General features: G+C 37.9%; 1 protein-coding gene across 1 annotated transcript in view; it reads right to left on the bottom strand.

Annotated features, from left to right (window-relative positions):
- Nucleotides 1–21,969, bottom strand: part of LMAN1 (lectin, mannose-binding, 1) — a 32,536-nt gene extending 10,567 nt beyond the window's left edge. Inside the window, exons 1-10 of the mRNA XM_011971689.1 lie at nucleotides 21,592–21,969; nucleotides 18,231–18,385; nucleotides 18,041–18,148; nucleotides 17,245–17,306; nucleotides 15,925–16,024; nucleotides 11,975–12,098; nucleotides 10,396–10,454; nucleotides 9,232–9,364; nucleotides 2,048–2,241; nucleotides 1,845–1,915 (exon numbers count right to left, since the gene is read on the bottom strand). Coding sequence (XP_011827079.1) covers nucleotides 1,845–1,915; nucleotides 2,048–2,241; nucleotides 9,232–9,364; nucleotides 10,396–10,454; nucleotides 11,975–12,098; nucleotides 15,925–16,024; nucleotides 17,245–17,306; nucleotides 18,041–18,148; nucleotides 18,231–18,385; nucleotides 21,592–21,805 — 1,220 coding nt within the window. The 5' untranslated portion in view covers nucleotides 21,806–21,969. The remainder of the gene's footprint in view (nucleotides 1–1,844; nucleotides 1,916–2,047; nucleotides 2,242–9,231; nucleotides 9,365–10,395; nucleotides 10,455–11,974; nucleotides 12,099–15,924; nucleotides 16,025–17,244; nucleotides 17,307–18,040; nucleotides 18,149–18,230; nucleotides 18,386–21,591) is intronic.
- Between the last annotated feature and the right edge of the window lie 427 nt (nucleotides 21,970–22,396).

Raw genomic sequence — 22,396 nt, 5'->3', positions numbered from 1 at the left:
AGAAAAATTAGCTGGGTGTGGTGGCATATACCTGTAGTCCCAGCTACTCAGGAGGCTGAGGTGGGAGGATCATTTGAGCCCAGGAGGTTGAGGTTGCAGAGAGCTGTGATTGCACTACTGCACTCCAGCCTGGGCAACAGAGCTGGACCCTGTCTCAAAAAAATAAATAAGCAAATAAATAAAAAATGAAAAGAAAAAATAAAGTCAGCATTTGGCAAAAACCACATTCTTGTTTCAGGCAAGAAACATCAATGGATGCTAAAATGAATGAGCAGAAGTTTGAAATGGATACTTACATAGTCTCAAAGTACCTTCTCCAAAATATTAACCACAAAGGGAAATACAGTAACTTTAAAGTAGATAGCGATAGGAAACCACCATAACCAAGTGATCATGGCCAACATCATCAGTAATATCTTATCAATCTTATATAATAATATATACACTACATATTATATAACATATACTATATATAACATATTATATATAATATCTTATCAAAATGTGGAATTTCCATCCAACCAAACCCAAATCAAAAGGTATTAACTGATTAATGCTCTTGGAAAACGTCAAGGTCATGAAAGAAAAGGAAAGATGAACTACTGCAGACTGCAGAAGGCTAAAGAGAAAAAAATCACTAAATGTAATGTGCGATTGTGGATAGGATCCTGGAATAGAAAAAAGGCGTTGGTGGAGAAACTGATAAATTTTGAATAGGTCATTAATTTAGTTGATTGAACTGTATCAGTGTTAATTTCCTGGTTCTGACAATTATATCATGGTTATGTAAATTAGAGGAAGATGGGTGAAGGATGTACAGAAACTTCCCATACTATTTTTGTAGCTTCTGAGGTCTAAAATTAGATCAAAATAAAAAGATTTTTAAAAACGTTGTGTTACATGATCCAGTCTATTTCTAAAAGGATTCTATTCATTAAACTATTGGAAGAGCTAAACTATTCATTTAGCATCATAAATATTTCAATGAGTTCACATTACGAAGATTTTTTTAAATACAAAGAGAAAAATTGAAGAAATATAAATTTGCAGTTGTAAGTTAAGTGCCTTTAATCTCTAGATATCAGACAGAATCACCTTCTGTTTGATCTAACTCTGTTTAATTCTCCAGTCCTAAAGAACTCACTTGACATTCTTGTTTGTCAAGGGTTATATGGGTTGGGACAGTGCTCTAAAATGTTAGGTTATGGAAACACGACACTTTGGTTTGTTATCTGTGCTCCAGGCATTGAAAGCTGTTAATTATCTGCATAAGTCAATCGTTCTCATTAGAAATTTACTGTTCAACATTCTAAGGACACAATGATCTCCTCTCTGCTCCAACTCTGTCCAGTCTCTCTGACAGTAAAAGACGGGAATGAAAAAGAGGTAGTCACACATACTACATTCAAAATGGTTTCATTTCATCAAAAAGAATTTCCTGCATCGGGTCTGCTTCTATTACAGTCTTACAATGCTACACATATGTATTCCCCTAGTACTTTTCATAAAATTGTTATATATTACTTCATATTCTTTTTATATTTTATAAATATAAGAACACACCTGGCTCTGTCAAGTAACTGACAAATCTCCTGTTTTCTTAAAAAGATGCCAAAACCATTTTTTCTTTTCCAGCTCTGAACAATTAAAAACATTAGACATGTTTGCAGTTTTTAAATATTAAAAGTTGTTGTATTTATGGTCCCCTATTTGCAGAATGAATCTAGAACAGGATTCTTACTCTCATGCAGAAATCTTACAATATACAGTGCTTGCACACCTAAAGTCACAAATTTAGGATACAAAAATCACGTAACACACAGACACTACTTTCACATACTTACTTCATTTCATTTACTTGTCTCAGAATCTCATGCTGAGTTTTCACAACAGTATCCAGTTCTTGTTGAGAGATCTGGAGGAAGAAACAATGACGAGCAAGCTGAATAATCCACATTCTATGAGCACATAGTACAGTAGCCCTTCTTCTTTACTTCCCTTCCAGCAAAGGGTAAATGAGGCACATGTGCATATTCCGCAAGCCCACCTGCCCATGCTGCCCAGGCATTCCTGCTCCTCTTTTAGAGATTTCCTCTGTTAAGGAAGAAACATATCTTCTCTGTTCATCAAGAATCATATCTAACTGCCGGTTCAGCTGCTTGATTTCAAGATGAATACGATTTTGTCCTTCAAAGACTTGTCTTAGCTCTCGATCTCCTACACTCTCAAATATTTCCTCCGCTGAAAAGGAAATAAATAAAAATGATCAGTCACCTACACATACGTAAGTTTCAAAATACCGTAAGTGACCAAAGCGCCAACAGAGAGCAAAATTAGAACATCATCATCAGAGTGGTACAATCTCCCAAACAGAAAACATGCAGATAATTGATTTAATAATGATTAAATTATTTGTTTTCTGCCATTTCAGGTGATTGAACACTTATTATAAACTGGGTTTAAATTATTTAAAAATAATTTTTCTTAGAAAATCTCAGGAGGGATCAAAATGGCTAACCAGATGCAGGTAGTATGTGCCTCCTCCATGGAGAAAAACCAGAGTAGTAAGTAGATACTTGCATTTCAAATAGATTGCCTAGGAGAGAATGCTAGGACTCATCAGAGAAGAAATAGGAAGCACCAAAATAAGTAAGGAGAGAGTCTGAGGCAGCTTGCCCAGCCAGGAGCTGACTGAGCACCAGAAGAGGCTCCTAGATGATGGGAAACAGTAAGAGACAAAACCTCAGGGCCCTGCAGTCCAAAATGGGCTTTTATGATCCTGGCTACAGAAGAAACCCTTGGCCCACTAAGGCCTTGGGCTGGACATATAGAACTGCCTAAATATGGCACAGAGATGTTGCTCCATAAAGGGAGACCACTTGGAATCCCACAGGCATTCGAGCCTAGAACAGCTCCAGTTGGGCACTACTGCTCATAGCCTAGATACCGGGGATCTACAGACATGGCTGCAGCCACTGCAATGTTCCAAGGAGAGAAGGGGGGACACACTGGTCACTCCTATGCACCCCTAGGAAGGTCCCTACTGCCTTGCTGAAGTGTGCTGCTGATACTGAGACATGAGCAGACGGCACTTCCCACAGCTTCTTGTCCATGCTGCTTGCCTGGGAGGGACCCTACCCTCTCTGGTCCCAGACCCAAGGTGAAATATTGAGAGTTTAATGGAAGGTTGTGCCCCACCCTCAGGCTATGTTTGGGCTGACAAGGCTGTAGCTACCACCTGGCCAAGGAGAGACAGGGAAACCAGGCTCTTCTATGCATATCTAGGACAATACCCACTGCCCTGCAATGGACTCTTGTGAAACAGATGTGGGCAGACTGCACTCCTTAACAGTTTCTTGCTCATGACACCTGGCTAGGAGGGTCCCTGCTCTCCCTGGTCCCAGGCACAAGGCACAGTTTTGAGAATTTCATGCTGAGCTGTGCCCCGCTCTTAGTCCGAGTTCAAGTTGATACGGCTGCAGTTGTTGCCTGGCTAAGGAGAAAAACTAAGAAAATAAATGATGAAAGTTTCCCAAGTCTAGCAAAAAAGTTAGATATCCAGATACAGGAGGCTCAGCAATCCCCAGAAAAATATATTGCAAAAAGGATTTCACTACAGCATATTATATTCAGAATGTCTAAAGTCAATGTGAAATAATTCTAAAATTAGCAAGAGAAAAGTACTTAGTCACTTGTAATGGAAATTCCATCAGATTAACAGCAGACTTTTCAGCAGAAACCTTCCAGGCCAGAAAGGAATGGGCATTCTCAAAGTGCTAATAAAAAGAAAACTGTCAGCCGAGAATTTTATATCCTGCCAGAATCAGCTTCATAAATGAAGAAAAAATAAAGCCTTTTCCAGACAAGCAAATGCTGGGGAAATTTGTCATTACTAGACCAGCATGACAGGAAATGCTCAAAGTGGTCTTAAACATGGAAACAAAAGGTCAACATTCACCATGATAAAAAGAGAAATATAAAAGTTCTTATAAAACAATCACACGTGAGGAAGATGTAGGAATCAAATCGTAACATGACAGAATTTCATCAAATGACAAAGACAAAGATGGAAAAGAAAGGAACAAAGAATTTATAAGACAACCTGAAAATAATGAACAATATGACAGGAACAAAGCCTCCTATATCAACATTAACCTTGAATGTAGATGGATTAAATGTTCCACTAAAAGATACAGACTGGTAGAATGGATTAAAATACATGGCACAACTATATACTGCCTACAAGAAACTTACCTTATCCGTAAAAACACACATAGACTGAAAGTAAAGAGGTGGAAAAAGGTAGTCCAAGCAAATGGAAACCAAAAGTGAGCAGGAGTAGCTATACTTATATGAGATAAGACAGACTTAAAAAAGAAAAGACAAAGAAGGTTATTATATAATGATAAAGGGATCAATTCAGCAAGAAGATATAACAATCCTAATTTATATGCACCTAACATTAGAGCATCAAAATTCAGAAAATTATCACTAGACCCAAAGAAAAAGAAAAACAGTAATGCAATAATAGTGGGAGAATTTAACACCACACACACAACACTAGATAGATCGAGACAGAAAAATAACAAAGAAACATTGGGCTTAAATTGGACTTTAGACCAAATGGACTTAGACATTTACAGAACTTTCTACAATAACTATGGAATATACATTCTTTTCACCAGCACACAGAAGACTACACAGACTACATATTAGGCCACAAAATAAGTCTTAGCAAATTTTGAGAATCAGAATCATATCAAGTGACTTAGACCACAATGGTGTGAATCTAGAAATCAATACTAAGAGGAACTTTAGAAACTAAACACACACATGGAAATTAAACAGCATGCTCCTGAACATTCACTTTGTCAATAAAGAAATTAAGACATAAATGTAAAAACTTCTTGAAGTGAATGAAAACAGAAAAACAACACACCAAAACAGCAAAAAAAAGCAGTGTGAAGAGGGCAGCAGTGTGAAGAGGGCAGTTTACAGCATTAAATGCCTACATCAGAAAGTGGAAAGATCAAAACAATCTAACATTATACCTCAGGAAACTAGAAAACCAAGAACAAACCAAACCCAAAGTTAGCAGAAGAAAATAAATAACAAAGATAAGGGCAAAGCTAAATGAAAGAGACAAAGAAATTAATAAAGGATCAACAAAACAAAAAGTTGGTTCCTTGAAAACATAGACAAAATCGATAAACCGCTAGCTAGACTAGGCAAGAAAAGGGAGACGATCCAAATAAACACAATCGGAAGAAAAGGAGACATTACAACAGATTCCACAAATATACAAACGATCATCAGAAACTATTTGAACAACTATACGCTCACAAACTAGAAAACCTAGAGGAAATGGGTAAGTTCCTGGAAACATACAACTTTCTGAGATCGAAACAGGAAGAAACAGAACTCCTGAACACACCAATAATGAGTAGCAAGACTCAATCAGTAGTAAAAAAAAAAAAAAAAAAAAATCTTAACAACAGCCAGGACTAGATGGATTTATAGCTGAATTCTATCAAACATATCAAGAAAAACCAATTCTCCTGAAATTATTCCAAAACTTTGAGAAGAGAATTCTCCCTAACTCGTTCTATGAAGGTGGTATCACCCTGATACCAAAACCAGACAAGGCCACAAAAAACAGAAAACTACAGACCAATATCCCTGATGAACAAAGATGCAAAAATCCTTAACAGAATACCAGTAAAACGAATCCTACAGCACATCAAAAAGATAATACAGCACGATCAGGTGGGATTTATCCCAGGGATGCAAGAAGGGTTCAACAATACAAAAAATCTATATATATGATACACCACATAAACAGAATTAAGAACAAAAAACATGATCATTTCAACAGACTCAGAAAGGGCATTCAATAAAATTCATCATCCCTTCACGATAAAAATCCCCAATGAACAGACCTCAACATAATAAAGGCCACATATGACAAACCCACAGCCAATATCACACTTAACAGGGAAAAGTTGAAAACATTCCCTTTAAGAACTGGAACAAGATAAGGATGCCCACTTTTATCACTTTAATGTGTAAAAACATAATACTAGAAGTCTTCACCAGAGCAATCAGGAAAGAGAAGAAAATAAAAGGCATTCAAACTGGAAATGAGAAAGTAACATTATCCCTTTTCACTAATGATATGATCTTTTATCTAAAAAACCCTAATGACTTCACCAAAAAAACTCTTAGATTTGATAAAGGAATTCAGTAATGTTTTAAGATAAAAAATTAATGTATAGAAATCAGTAGCATTTTCATATACTGATAATGATCTAGCCAAGGACAAAATCAAGAACGCAATTCCATCTACAACAGCTGAAAGAAAAATAAATCACCTAGAAATACATTTAACCAAGGAGGGGAAAGCTCTCTATAAGCAGAACTTCAAAACAACAATGAGAGAAATGGTAGATGACACAAACAAATGGAAAAGCATCCCATGCTCATGAATTGGAAGAAATCAATATTGTTAAAAGGACCATAATGCCCAAAGCCATCTACTAGTTCTAGACACTCCCTATCAAATTACTAATGTCATTTTTCACAGAGTTAGAAAAAAATTCCTAAAATTCATACAGAACAAAAAGGAGCCCAAATAGCCAAAGCAATGCTAAGCAAAAGGCATAAACCTGGAGGCATCATATTACCTGACTTCAGATTACACTACAAGGCTAAAGTAACCAAACCAGCACAATACTGGTATGAAAACAGACACATAAGTCAATGGAACAGAACAGAGGACCAAGAAATAAACCCACAGACCTACAACCAACTTATCTTCAACAAAGTCAATAAAAATATACACTGGGGGAAAGACACCCTTCAATAAACAGTGCTGAAAAAATTGAATAGCTATATATAGAAGAATGCAAGTGGACCCATACTTCTCACCATATGCAAAAATTAACTCAAGATGGATTAAAGATCTAAACACAACACCTGAAACCATACAAATCCTAAAAGAAAACTGAGGAAAGACTCTTCTGCATATTGGCCTAGGTAAAGAATTTAGACCAAGTCCTCAAAGGCAAACACAAGAAAAACAAAAATAGACAAATGGGACTTAAAACTAAAAAGCTTCTTCACAGCAAAAGAAACAATCAACACAGTAATCTAACCTACAGAATGGGATAAAATATTTGCAAACTATGCATCCAACGAAGGGCTAATATCCAGAATCTTCAAGGAACTCAAACAACTCAAGAGAAAAACAAAAAGCCCATTAAAAAACTGGGCAAAGAGCATGAACAGACATTTTTCAAAAGAAGACACACAAGTGGCCAACAAATAAATGAAAAAATGCTCAACATCACTAATCATCAAAAAAATCCAAATTAAAATCACAATGAGATACTATCTTACACAAATCACAATGGCCATTACTAAAAAGTCAAAAGACAACAGATGTTGTCAAGGATGTGGAGAAAAGAGAATTTTCTCCACATGTGTATGCTGTTGGTGGGAATGTAAGTTAGTACAACCTTCACAGAAAATAGTATGGAGAATTCTCAAAGAACTAAAATTAGAATTACCGTTTGATCCAGCAATTCCACTACTCTACTGGGTATTTACCCGAAGGGAAGGAAATCATTATATCAAAAAGATACCTGCACTCATTCATTTATCGCAGCCCTGTTTAAAACAGCAAAGATATCGAATCAACCTAAGTGTCCATCAACAGAGAACATGATAAAGAAAATGTGGCATGTGTGCATATAGATGTGTGTATATACTATAGACTACTGCTCAGCCATAAAATAAGACTGAAATCATGTCTTTTGCAGCAACATGGAAGGAACTGGAAGCCATTATCCCAAGTGAAACGACTTAGAAAGTCAAATACCATACATTTTCACTTATAAGTGAAAGCTAAACCATGGGTACAAATGAACATATGGAGTAGAATAACGGACATTGGAAACTACAAAATGTGGGAGGTGAATGAAGGTTGAAAATTACCCACTGAGTACCATGTTCATTAGGGTGAGAGGTACACTAAATCCCCAAACTTCACCACTATGTGACACAAGCATATAAGAAATCTGCACTTGTACCCCCTAAATACATAAAAAGTTAAATAAAATAAAAATGGAAAAATATTTCTCTTTCATATGCACTGTGTGATTCTACTTATAGGAATAGGCAGAACTAATCTACAGTGATAACAATAAAAATAGTGATGGGCTCTGTGGAGAAGGTGGCTGACTTTAAGGAGGCATGAGGGAACTTTCTGGGATGATAAAAATGTTCCGTACACTGATCTGGGTGATGGTTAAATGGGTATACACATTTGTCAAAATTTACCAAACCATACTTTTCAAACACTACAGTCAGCTTCAGGATATACTCACAAATTGTATGTGATGATGTTTAAAACAAATTCAAAATAAGAATGACCTTTATGATTCATTTTTCAATTCGTTAAGTCTGACTCATACTGTTGATCATTAAGAGAACTGCATACTACATAGAGTTCAAACGCTAGCCACAGCCTTTATTAAGTACACCTTTGATCCCTTACGCTGCCGGGGAACAATTCACATAAAAAGCTAGCAGATAATATAAAGTCCCTCAATTTGGCCTTAAAATGTTTTCTTTTTGACATTAGCACACTCAAGTTCTTAATAACATTGGCTTAGACTAGTATTTTATAATTTTCATCTATACAGTCCAGGATTCTATTGAGTAGTATGGGGAGGAGAAGCAGGTATCATGTCACATTACTTTCATAACAGTTTTGATAGATTTTAAGGATTACCTCCACACTATAAGGTAAATATGTGTCACTAAAAGCAAAAACATAAACTTTTGATGATTTCATTCAAAAAATATTTACTGAACCTGAACTACTAGGTTAGCATTGTTTTGGACTTCTTTTTAGGCTTAGTGGACACAGCAGTGAATACAGCAAACAAAATCCCTGTTGTCAGGGAGCTTTCACTCTAGTGGTTCCATTCGTCCAAATAACCATGGTACTCTCTATTTCATACATGACTAAGCCACATTCTCACTGGCAAAAATGCCAGTCTCCCGACTCTTAAAGACTAAAGATTTGCTCCTAAATTGTTTCCAGAAATCACTTGGAAAGTGCCCGTTCAGAGAGCAGGGACGAGCCAGGCAACAGAGACTCAAGCATCCACGATCATCAGTCCCCAGCCCTGCTGCGGCACCCATGCCAGCTTTGCTACAACTCACCAGGCTGCCCTTGGAGGTCGGGGTGGCCCTTCTGGAATTCCTCTTTTTTTTTATCCAATTCTTGTTGAAAGTGCTCAAATTCCTCCTGATACTTTTCTTTTTCCTTTTCTGAAATTTCTTTATCTGGTGTGGGCTTTTTTTTGGAGTTTTGGAATAGATCATAAAAAAGATAAGAAAATCATTCAGATACCTCTATATATGTTATTTTTCTCATTTTAACTATTCTACCACTAGCTGAAAGGTTAACATAAAAATACATTCCTTCTTGACTTAAATGATAGCAAATTTACTCTCTCCTTCTTTTTGAGACAGAGTCTCACTCTGTCACTCAGGCTGGAGCGCAGAATCGTGATCTCAGCTTGCTGCAACCTCTGCCTCCCAGGTTCAAGCAATTCTCCTTCCTCAGCTTCCCGAGTAGCTGGGATAACAGGTGCCTGCCGCCAGGCCCGGCTAATTTTTTTCTATTTTTTAGTAGAGACGGGGTTTCACTGTGTCATCCAGGCTGGTTTTGAACCCCTCAGTTCAAGAAATCTGCCCACCTCGGCCTCCCAAAGTGTTAGGATTACAGGCGTGAGCCACTGCACTGGGTCCCCCCTTTTCTTTCTTTTTTGAGCTGGAGTCCTACTCTGTCACCCAGGCTGAAGTGCAGTGTCTTCACCTCAGCTTACTGCAACCTCTCCCTCCCAGGTTCAAGCGATTCTCCAGCCTCAGCCTCCTGAGCAGCTGGAACTACAGGTGTGCACCACCACGCCTGGCTAATTTTGTATTTTTTAGTAGAGACGGGGGTTTCACCATGTTGGTCAGGCTGGTCTCAAACTCCTGACCTCAGGTGATCTGCCCATCTCAGCCTCCCAAAATGCTAGGATTACAGGCATGAGTCACTGCACCCAGCCTACTCTTGCCTCTAATAATAACCACTACCATTTACTGAGCACTTGCTGTAAGTGCACTGTCTCAATCCTTCAGTATCCTGAGGTGGCCAGTACAAACATCTCTGTTTTAGCAATTAAGAAATGAAGCGTTACAGAGGTTCAGTCACTTGCACAAGACCATATAGCAGTAACTGGCAGAAACGATCCAAACCTAAGTTAGTCTTCCCAAACATTCAGCTAAAAGGCAAAACCACTAAACTGATAAAGTTTTTGAAAAAATGTGTAAAATTACCGGCTCTTTTCCAGGTTCAGTCAATTGGAAAGTCAGAAAAGAAAGGACATCATGGTCATCTACAAATTAAAAAAAAAAAAAGTCTGAAAAAGTTCCATAGGAGATTACTTTTATCATTGTAAATGTATTTTATCAGTATTTATTGCTTTAAATAAAAATAACCAGGGAGGGAATTAACAAAAATTAGCTGTAATTTGGTAAGGGCAATGGCACCTTGTGAGCTTAGAGACAAAAATTCACCTGAAAGATTTATATTAGAAATAATCCAAAACTCACTTTCTTAAACCCTAAATCAGAACATTTAGCAATGCTTAACATATAACAGATGTTTAATCAATGTCTGATAAGAAATGAACAAACAAATGAAGGGTCAAAAGTCCAAACTCCTTATTCTGGTACCAAGATCCTCCATGGTTTCCCACAAATCTCCTTCATGGACAACGTCCCAGACAAATGAGACAAAATCCTGGTCTCCACATACTGCTGGTACCTGTATGTCTCTGAACCTTTCTTAGAGCGCATACCACTTTTTGTCTTACTTTATTTGTTTCTCTCACATGGAAGATATTAATAATTTTATCTTACTGAAAATTGTATCAAAAAATCAAATTCAAGCTGTTTAAGCCAAAAGCACCAGCTCAGCAAATCAAACCTTCTAACTCTTAACTAAAATACCAATCCTGGCTAGTCGCATCCACCAATCAAGAGCAATTAATATCAAGCGTACAGCAATCTTTATGCTTTGTACTGTTTTTATGGAACCTAGAGATGTAGACAGATTAAAAAGAAAACTACAATACTTTAGTGTAGATTAAGAAACTGTGTTATGTAATAGGGCACTGAACCTGGAGTCAGAAATCCAGGCCGAGTCCTGCCTGGGGCTGACCATTAATTGGCCATACGATCTTCAGAAATTTCTTTCACCTAAAATTTGGCAAGTTCTTCTAAAAATATGGAAAATATGATCTTCCCTCCCTTCTTCTCTGGGTTGTCTGGAACAATCCATGTATTTGAAAATATTTAAAACTACCATGTATCATATAAACATAAAATGGCATTGACATTGAATGGTAATTTGTCACCTTATGTGGAAAAAAATGGTAACTATGTTTTTGTTTAAAGTTTAGGTGCCAAATAACCTTTCCTTAGGTTGCCAAATTCATTTATATGTGATGTGACAATGATCAGGATCCTAAAACACTTGGCAATTAACCTTTTTGTGGATGTGACTAGCCAAGATTGCCATTTTAGTTAATTGTCATGTGGTTTGATCTGCAGCTTTTAAGCCTGCTGACTTTGATAGCCTTTAAATATGTCTCCTTCACTATAAAATAGCACCCAAACTGATGCTCTAATTTACACACTTGTATACAGCCCCAGTTAACTGTACACCTACAGAACAATATAAGTAGAAAATAAGCAATCTCAACAGACCAAAAGACTGGCACAGCAGGCAATGGGAAGGTTCCAAACAGTCTTAAAAAGTTATTAGTATAAACAAGTCTACATATCCCTAATACACTATTCCCAATAAAACACAATTCACAAACTTTTAATATTATCAGACTGCAAGATTTACCTGCAAGACCTCCAGTTGCAGCAGATATTCCAAAATGCCCTTGTGCAGGGATAATCATATTTTCCACTTTGGCACAAAATTCATAATCATTTTTATCTGGTGTAAAGCCATTATTGATCATTACCTAGAAAGATATATCATAGCTATAGCTTTTACAAAAGACATTAGAAAATAAATTTCAATTAATCCATTTTATGACTAATACTATTCAATTTTATTTCATTAATTACAAATGGTAATTTTAAATAATGTTTTTTACTTGGTGTCAATATATAATACATTTTACTTAAAAAAATTTTTGCCCCACTATGTGTCAAAAGTTAAAAGAGAGAAAAATCTGCTAACTTTCTATGAAAACCTTTCTAAAATGGAATGTGGTTCACCTTCTCTCAAGAAGACCTAGGGAGTCACCATTACTCTCTTGGAATGGTTCATGCAGTAGAGGGATCAGACTTGTTTTCAGATTCCAGTGACAGCTAAAACCAAGAGGTTAAATTTACAATTTTATCTGCTGCTGGTTGAAAATTAAATAGATTGTCTCAACAAGTAGTGAGCTCCTCTGAATTAAATTAGTGAGGTAACTGGGCTGTCACAGGTTAGCAGAGAGCAAAAGTGACAGAAGTCACACTGACAAGGCACAGAAGGAAAAAACTAAAAAGATGTATGTTTCTACTCTGCAAAATGTGTATTTGAAGGAATGACCCTAAATTTCTTGGCAGAATCTTAGAATCCTAGGCAAGCACTGGACCACCTGACACATGAATGCTTTTCTCATTATCCCAGTCAAGCAGTGGTTCAGCTTCTTCAATACATTTCACTTCTAACAACCCTCTCACGAGTCCCACCCTAAACAACAGTCACTGAGGTTCAGGGTGGATGCAGAAGGAGTGGGCCCATGGCACCAGAGTAAGGACACTTGTGTCATTACTTCTAGAGTCGAAATTTTGTCAGAGACTTAAGATTCAGTCACAGAGGCAAAATGTTATAGTATTCTGTTCAAATTTTCAGCAAGAGAATAAAATCTGTCAATATGAAGAGTTACTCTCTATATACTGTAGGATGGAAATGTGAACTAAAAAGTAGTTTAAAATAATTAATTTTAAAAGATCATTTAGAATTTGGTTCATATTAATATTTGTTTCCTCTGTTTAGTAATATTCCTATTTCATTTTACATCATTTACAACTGGTCCTCCGCCACAGAGCCTTTTAAATTAGAATCAACAATCAGGAAGTTATTTGCCTCTGAGTCTTAAAAAGACTGTGGGTTATTACATTCAAATTACAATATTAAAATCCTCCAATTGTTCAATATTTTTCTCCTTGATTTCTAACAAACTGAAAATCCATCAGAAGTCTTCTTTGTCTAGTTCCAATTTTTTTTTTAAAGGACGTAACACATTTCATTGTACTCTGAGTTAGCAGGAATGTTAGGAAGGACTGTAACTGAAAGCCTAGGTACAAACTGTCTGCTGATTAATACTTCTTTATGAGATCATCAATAACCTTCCTTATTCACCTTATGGTTTCAAACCATTGTTAAAGACTATACTTGCAATATTGAAGATCTCTTGCTTTGAATGCGTTTCCCCAACAGCACTTATTGCTTCCAACCTCCTCTTACTTTGTTTTCCTCTCCAATGTGGAAACAACTGGGACAAGCTAGGGTGAAAGTACTCATTAAAATAAACACTTCTTGAGTACTTAACATGGGTACAATATTAGGAACTAGAAGAAATATAGGATATAATGCCTATTGCGAGAAGTTTACAATCATATTGATAAGAAGAGACATACATATAGTTAACAGGCAAGTCAATACAACACATCTCAAGACCAAATAAGCATTACAGAAAAAAAAATAAGAGTTTAGGAGAGACAGATCATTATGAGCTGTTTAGGAAATCTGATGGAAAAGGGATCTGAATTTGTGTGCTCAAAGCTGAGTATGACTTTACCAAGTAGGAAGAAAAGGAATTATTACCAGACTGAACAAATGCACAGAGAGGCGAGAACCAATAAGTAGCAGTCAGGTGTCCAGCCAGTCTCTCCAAAACGTGTACTTAAAAACACTAGCTCCATGATCACTCATAGATATTAGGTGAAAACACTAGCTCCATGATCACTCATAGATATTAGGTGAAAACACTAGCTCCATGATCACTCATAGATATTAGGTGAAAACACTAGCTCCATCATAGATATTAGGTGAAAACACTAGCTCCATGATCACTCATAGATATTAGGTGAAAATACTAGCTCCATGATCACTCATAGATATTAGGTGAAAAAGAATTCCACAGTCAGGTCAGTCTGGGAAGCATGAGGTTTAATAAAGGCTTATTTATCCTTTCTTTATAAAGGATTCTTCATAAAGAAATCTTTAATGTGCTAATATGCAGAGTAGTGCCCAATCTCATCCAATTGTGGAACTCTTTTTGGTGAGTACATTTTGCAAGGTTATTGTTCTGGAGTGCTGCCAGGGCTCACAGCCTCACGATGTTGGGTCACATGGGCAGTCTGCACCCACCATGCTTGATGTCTGGGCTTTGCCACATGCAGGTAAGCAAGACTTACTGATGACTCTAATGAAACTGTACAGGGTGAATAATTACAGTGGAATTAAAACCCAAGTTAATCATAATAGACTGGATACTTGCTCTATTCTAAGATCTTTAAATTAGCTTGGAATTCAGACTGAGCCAATATAGTTTTCCAAAGTACTAATCTCAGAGTTTTAGACCCAGGAGTGTAAGGCTAGCTCATGATTTAGGTGAAAGAAAAATTCCTACACTATATTTTTTTGCTTTTAAGTATTATATAACCAGGTATTGATGGCATCTTTAAAAAGCAAAGTTTACAATGCATAGTGATCTTAGTTATCATAATTGCCAGTCAGATATATCCACCTATATATTACCCTAACCTCAATTTATCTACAACTAAACTCATTAACAACCCTCTGATTTCCCATTCCTCCCCCAAACAGATAAAACACAAACAAATGTGCTGCTGCTTTGCTAGTAAATAGTACCAATTAGCTGTCCAACTGGCTAGATTCAGGAACTATCCTTGACTCAACAACTGTGTTCACCCCCAACCCCAAGAAAACAGGTACTAAGAATACTGGGACCTAAATCATCTTTCTAAATCGCAAATCTGCTCATTTCTTTTCCTGCTTAAAACCCTTTAAATGTTTTTAAAAGTTTCTTATAGGATAAACTACAGGAAGTTGTGCAAGGCCTGTTACTGCCAACCTTTCAACCTCACTGCTCACTGATCTATCTCCCAGCCATACCAAATTACATGCCTTTCCAAAATATTTCAAGTTCTCTCAAGTGCCTATGCCTGCTTTCTATGCTTGGAGTACACCCACTCACTTGCGCGCGCGCGCGCGCGCACACACACACACACACACACACACACACACACCCACCCACCCTCTTCCCCTACCCAGGAACTTCCTGATCTCCTTGTAGGGCACAGCTCAACCCTGAGCAAATGTTCCTGCCCTTCCCCACCTCCACCTGGCGGTTACAGGATTCTAATCACGGGACCGCCTGATAGTGTCTGCAACGTAGCATTTATCACACAGCATAGGAATGCTACATATGTGTGTCCTCTGTTAGGCTATAAGCTCTCTGGGGAGAAAGTCTGTCTGTCTTACTCATATTTATATCCTAAAGGCTTGGAGATTATCTATCGATCGATCGATATATGTATCTCTCACATGTGCTATACAGTAGGGTGCTTAAACATTTACTGACTAAATGGAAACCTACCATCAGGGGTTTACAACAGATGACCACTCTTCTGCTCTCTTAGAGTAACAATGATGAGTATGTAAGCAATATCCAAATTTAAGTGCATTTAATATCTATCAAAAATTCAACATGGAAAGTCATACTATAACAATGTTTATTTGATTCTCTCTAAATAAAAGTTACTTACTGTCAATGTTTTCTGGTAATAGATAATCTTTGCTCGGACAGGATAGGGTTTATTACGAAAGTCCCTCTGGCAACTTGCTAAAGCTTGACTAGCACCATCACTATAGTATAAGAGAAAGGAAAACAAAGAAGACACTCAGCTTTTCAATATTTAAAAATTCAGGAAGATTAAAATAATACCAAGTTATGAAAAAGTCTGGAGTTATTTTATTTTATTTACTCAAAAGACTACATGAGACTAAGGCAGTGAATCTCTACCCTAGGGCAAAAACATGAATCACCCACTGGGCTTTTAACATGTAGATTCCACTCCAAATCAACTGAAGCAGAATCAAAAGGAGGTGGCCTAGGCACCTCCATTTTAAATAGCTCCACAGGGAGTTATGATGAACTACCAGGGCTGAAACTCACCAAGGCAGAAAAACAGTATAGATAAGTCATCTTTCTTACAGTTCGCTGGCTAAAAGCTATTTCCTATACAACAAACACGTGAAAATAAAATATGTACATACCTAATTTATATACATTATAAATATACAGTCATCCTTCAGCATCCACAGGGCATTGGTTCCAGGACCCCTGTGGATACCACAATCCTCAGATGCTGAAGTCCCTTATATAAAATGGCATAGTATTTACATACAACTTGCACACATCCTTGTGTATACTTTAAATCATCTCTAGATTACTTATCACACCTAATACAATGTAAATGCTCTGTAAATAGTTGCTATACTGTACATTAAAATTTGTAATCTTGTTGCATATACAAAATAATTTGTATTATTTTTGATCTGCAGTTGGTTGAATCCACAGATACGGAACACATAAATACAGAGGGTTGACTTAGAACACTTAGAATCTCTGCAAACCACTGAGTCTTTAAATAATGCAATATTGAAGTTAAATAAGATGGCATAAATTGCTTAATCATCAGCCTTAATAATCAAGGCTCAACTTTATTTTTTAAAGATCCCTTTTAATGAAGACAAAAATGCATGATCAGTGGCATCAAGGAGAGCCAGGAACAGTCTATACACTTTCAAAAGTATAATATCAAATAAGTTTCAAAAGTATAATATTAAATAATTTGAGGTTAAATTAAAAACACATACTATATTTGAATCTGAGATGGTCCACAGATAGAACGTTAGAACACAACCAAATAAAATAAAACCTTTCTACTAAGTTACAAAATATGTCTCAAGAAAAAGAACAGTATTTTTTTTATTTGGAAAGTGTTCAGATTTGAAACAATGTATTTCACAAGGATTCCAAAAAGAAGCTGAAATCAAGAGTAATGTAAAAAATACACACTCACTTTTGATGGTCATAATGGATTTGTCCATTGTTGCCTATAATTACTATAGCAGGATTATTTTTCTAAAAATAAAGAAAACAAATTTTTGAAAATGTCTTTAATCAAAGCATTCTACATCATTCTTGATTTACTATGAAGTGACTTACATATCTAAGATTCTAGGACTCAAATTTTTAAAATAACCTGGCCTTGGCACTCAAGGAATTACTGAAGTTCTTTAAATTGCTAACAATCACCCCTGAAAATTAACAGAGAAACAACCAGCTGATGGGAAGATCATCAACCTTAAGGCTGCTAAGCCACAAGCTAATGTTTCCAGTATGTAAGTACATTTTGATCTTAACCGTTTTAGGAGAGATCTTCAGAAAAATAGGCCCAATCAAAAACAATGATTAACATATGACCAGATATGAATATGTGAGCTAGCAATAGTCATGCATTTGGATGTTCTTATGTAAATAAACTGGTAAGAGTCTTCTAAGCACTACTGTTTTCCCCACCTACGTCTAAAGATTTGTATTCATCCATTCCATAGGGCCATGGGAGCAGGGGTCACTGCAAAGTTGAGACTCAGGGCTCTAGTATGCCCTCAAGTTAATGTACAAAAAATCACACACATGTAAATTAAACTGATAAATTTCCAGCTATATAAAGACTAATTATCATATTTACCATATAGCTTGGGGAGTTCTGTACTATGAAACTGATGAAAGCATTAAATAAGCTATTATTTCTCACAGCCTAACTCTGTTGGTAGACATATTAAAGTGGGTAACAGTCCTGGCAATAAATATACCTTTCCGTCATTGTCAAAAGAATCAAAAAATATTCCAACACCATTCCACAGATCAGCTGATCCAAACACAGGGCCCTCCAAGCCTTGATTTTCTGTATACCAAATTGCCTGAAAATATATAACAGGAAAAGTTAGAGGCTAGTGGTATATGCATTTATATACACTTCCTAAGTTAAAGAAATGATCATACTAGGCCATCAGCTCCAATTCGACCTCTTCCGGTCACTCGAAATGTCACCTCAACTTCCCAGTTCTCAAAGGCTGCTTTTGCCTTTGTCCACACTGAGCCTCTTTGGCTTTTTAAAGATGGTGCCACTCGAATTTGATCTGAACTTGGAATAGCATCTAGAACAGAAATCAGGGAAGAAAAGCTATAAGTTATAATTAGGTAAAACTCAATGAATCATTTCCAAACTGCTAAATATACCTACAGAGACTTAGTAACCTGTACAATAATTATTAGGAAAAAAGTTTCATGTTAATAGCTTCAACTTTAAAAGTTTAGGGCTAACAACCTCCCTTATAAAAATAAATTTAAAAAGCTACATTCATACACTACAAATTCCAGGGACAGTGGGTGGGAGAAAGGGAATTATGACATTAAGGCAAACTATCTGATTCTCACAATATTCTTTTTTAAACCTTAAAAATTTGTACTTTTAAAAAAGCTGCAATGTATTTTACTAGTTTACAAAGGTTAGAAAGCTCAAACAGTGTGAAGAGAACATACCACTAGGAATTAAAAGACTTGTTCCTAGTCTCAGTTCAGCTGTGTGACTTTGAGCAAATAATTCTTACTCTCTTGGGTTCACCATATGTTTACCTGTAAAACGAAGGAGCTAGGCTCAATCATTCCATAAACACCCTAAAAGTTATATGCAAAATACTGTACTTATATACATTCTTCCATGGAGAGGGTCAACTGAACTTCAATAAGCAATTCTTCAGCAGATTCTCAGAGAAAATAGTGATCCCTAAAACGGTGGTTTACCTCTCCAGGCTAGGTTCAAGACCCAGTTCTACTACTTACTAGCTGTTTGATCTGTAGGCAAGTTACTCCATTTCTTGAACAGCCTCATAAGTATTTAAGTGCCTATATAAGTAGCTTTAAATGTTTCAATAAATGTTAGCTATTTCTCCTATTATTAGACTAGGTAATTACTAAAGGCCCATCAGACTTAAAATTTGAACAATTCTAGCTCTCAGATATTAACTAATTCTGAAACGCATGCTGGGAAATACAACAACTCTAACTGTAATATCACTTTACAGGTAGAAAAAAATTGACCAGAAGGAAAGCTGAGATACTTTAGTAGGATCAGTCACTGTTTGCTCACTGTTACTTTCAAACATTCAAAGGATGGGGGTGTGGCCATCATGGAAAGAGACTGAACACAGAATCAGAAGACCTAGATTTGAGTTCAACTTCACTGACACTTACTACTTACGTATCCTTTTTCAAAAACCTTAACCTTTCTGAGTATCAGTTTTTCATCTATAAAACAGATAACACCTGCCTTGCCTACTAAGGATCAAATCAGAGAATGAAAGTGAAAGAGCTCTGAGAGCTATAAAGGGTTACAAATTATCATTTTTTGCCCTTATGGGCCTAAGGATGTGTACTAAAGGAACATTCGAGGTAAGAAAGAGAAACACCATAGGTTTGGTCTTAATTTGGGGTTGAAGGTAAAGGGCTTTGTTTAAACTAGATCTTAAATTTCTCTACTTTTAAGCTTTTTGAAGTAAGGAATTGCAGAGCAAAATGAAAAGAACAAAATGATCAATGTAGTTACAGTGAGGCTTATGTAAAAACTACAGTGACAGTGAAAGCAAGGGATGTCCATAGCAAGGATTCCCAGAGCCAGTAGCCAGATAAATCATGGCTAAAATATTAATACTTTCTTTCGAATTCTAGCCACACGGCTTTAATTTACTGGTACATTATCTTGACATTTCTGCAGCAGAATAGATTAGCTGGTTATGGCTCTGTAAAGGAAGTCAAGGTAACTCATTTGACTAGTTGATTAACATTCCTAATTGGTTAATGTAGTGTATGTGAGAGAAAAAGCAAAGGGATAGAAGAACAGGCAGGCAATGGAGACATGTAGAAGTGAAAATCTGAACAAATCTATCAACACTACTGAATAATTCATCATTCCACAAATAGAAACAAAAACTCCAAAAACTTGTGTTTGATAACAGTTGCATCACCTTTGTGTATCAAGAATAGAGATACCTTGATAACAAATGCCCAGTAATACACCCTTGCTACATGGGCACATAATAAATGACTGCTGAATAACAAAATAACTGCACTCTACTTCAACTACTTTAATGACTTTGTCATTAAGTCAAATTGAAATCTATACCTTTTAATTATACATTAATTTGAGAGAAACAGCCCTTCCTAAAAGGGTGCTTCCTATTCAGTAATTACTTTCTAGAAATGAAACATTTTGTTTCAAGCACCGGATAATCTAAAATGATGTATAGAAACCTTATTATACAAAAGATTAATCACACACACAGATAGAATTCAAACAGCCAGAGCTCCTCATCTCATATAAAGGCATTTGCCATTTGTTCAAAGGGTATACCTGATGGTCACTGAACAGAGCTTATGTCATGCCAAGTGCTACGATTGACTCCTTAGTCAGCAGTGACACATCAGCACTAAAAAGTGCAGATATGTTTCCTTCCACATAAGTAAATGCTCTAGCAAGGTTCTCTTAGCTACAAGAGTGCCAAACACAGTGAATAAAATATGAACCCAAGAGATTTCAATGTTTCCAGTTTTTTTAAAGGGCTGAAAATGTAATGCTATTCTTAGTCTCAGGTTCAGAAACAATCAATCCCTAAAAATACATCCCTTCTCCTAAAAAGTTACATAATGTGTTACTACAAGAGAAAAGATCAAAGACCACACCAAGTCACTGAGAGGAAAATGTGTAGTTACAACAGTGTAAGAATGTCTTCTGACATACAAAGACTTAAAAATTACTCTAATACCAATATATGCCATCTCAGGAGCCGTCAGTGGGCATGGGGTTCAAGCGAAGCATGAACCATTGCTAACACCGGAGAAAAGAAAGAGTGGATGGTGGGCGGGGGAGGGGAGCGGGAAAGGAACTAAGGGGGCTGCTAGAACATGTCTCAGGTTAGGATGACCGGGGGTAGGGCACATTTCTCCTAGAGACATGGCGTTGTGAAACATGATACCTAGAAGCGAGTTTGAGTGCTAGGAAGTGTAAGAGGTAACCAAACACCTCTAGATCAAACGGAAAGTACCGACGAGATCAAAGAAGGGAAGACAGCAGGCGGGTGGGAGAGAACAGAATGGGTGAGGGAAAGACTCGGGGACAAGCGGAGGGAACCGTGCGAACCAGGAGGGACCCGGCGGAGGGGATGCCAAGAGGGTCCCCTCCACAGCGCATATGGTGTGCAGCGGCTGGAACGGGAACCTCAGCACACCAGTGTCGCCGCGGATGAAAGGCGAAGAGGCGGCAGAAGGCGGGGAGGAACCCGGCCCCCATCCCTCTGCCTCGGCTTACTCCCCGCGTGGGCCCAGAAGGGCACGGTCCCGTCGCTCTGCACCAGGTGCGGCCCCTTGAAGCTGTATTTGTACTCGAATCGGCGATGTGGCAACCCGGCCGCGGGGTCTCCTCCCACGCCGTCGCCCCCGACGAAGCGACTGAGTGACAGCAGCAAGGCGCAGAACAGCGGCCGAACTCTGGCCTGGAGACCCCTTCGCCTGGATCCCGCCATCTTGGATTCTGGGACGCGGAGGAGGGCGGGAGAGGGAGGGGCGCGGATGGCCGCGGATGGCCAACAGGGCGCTCGCTGATTGGTGGAGCCCGGGGGACCCCCAAGGGCAAGGGGTGAGCCCCGCCCCCGGCCTCCGGTTTCCCCGCGGCCGCAAGGCCAGGGGCAACTGTGGGCGGGGCCACGCGCAGGGGGTGGGTCTGGGGCGGTGCGGTCCTTAGTCCCCGCCTACCCTCCCGGGGGCGGGGAAAGGACTCCAATCTTCCCTTCCGGCGCGGGAGAGTGTGCGGGAGGCGCCGATAGGTCTTTACCTGCAGGGAGCTTTCTCCAGCTTCTTAGACTATCTGGGAGCAGGAATTGGCTAGCCCTAAGACTTGTGGACCCAGCCTGTACAAAACGTTTTCAGTATATTAGAAGAAAGGCGTTCCTTTTGATGTGACATCGGTTTTTCAGTGGTACAATCCCGAATGCTTATGGTCCCAGCCCACTGAGCTCCACCAACCTGTTAGAGCATTTCAAACTAGGAACCAGCACCCACGGGGGTTGTAGGATGCTTTAGGGTTTATGAGTTGGTGTCGGAAAGAGGGTTTCTGT

This window comes from Mandrillus leucophaeus, unplaced genomic scaffold (assembly GCF_000951045.1).
Source record: "Mandrillus leucophaeus isolate KB7577 unplaced genomic scaffold, Mleu.le_1.0 Scaffold124, whole genome shotgun sequence".
Taxonomy (NCBI): domain Eukaryota; kingdom Metazoa; phylum Chordata; class Mammalia; order Primates; family Cercopithecidae; genus Mandrillus; species Mandrillus leucophaeus.
The sequence above is the reverse complement of the archived record's forward strand: the minus strand, read 5'-3'. Positions and strand labels throughout refer to the sequence as shown.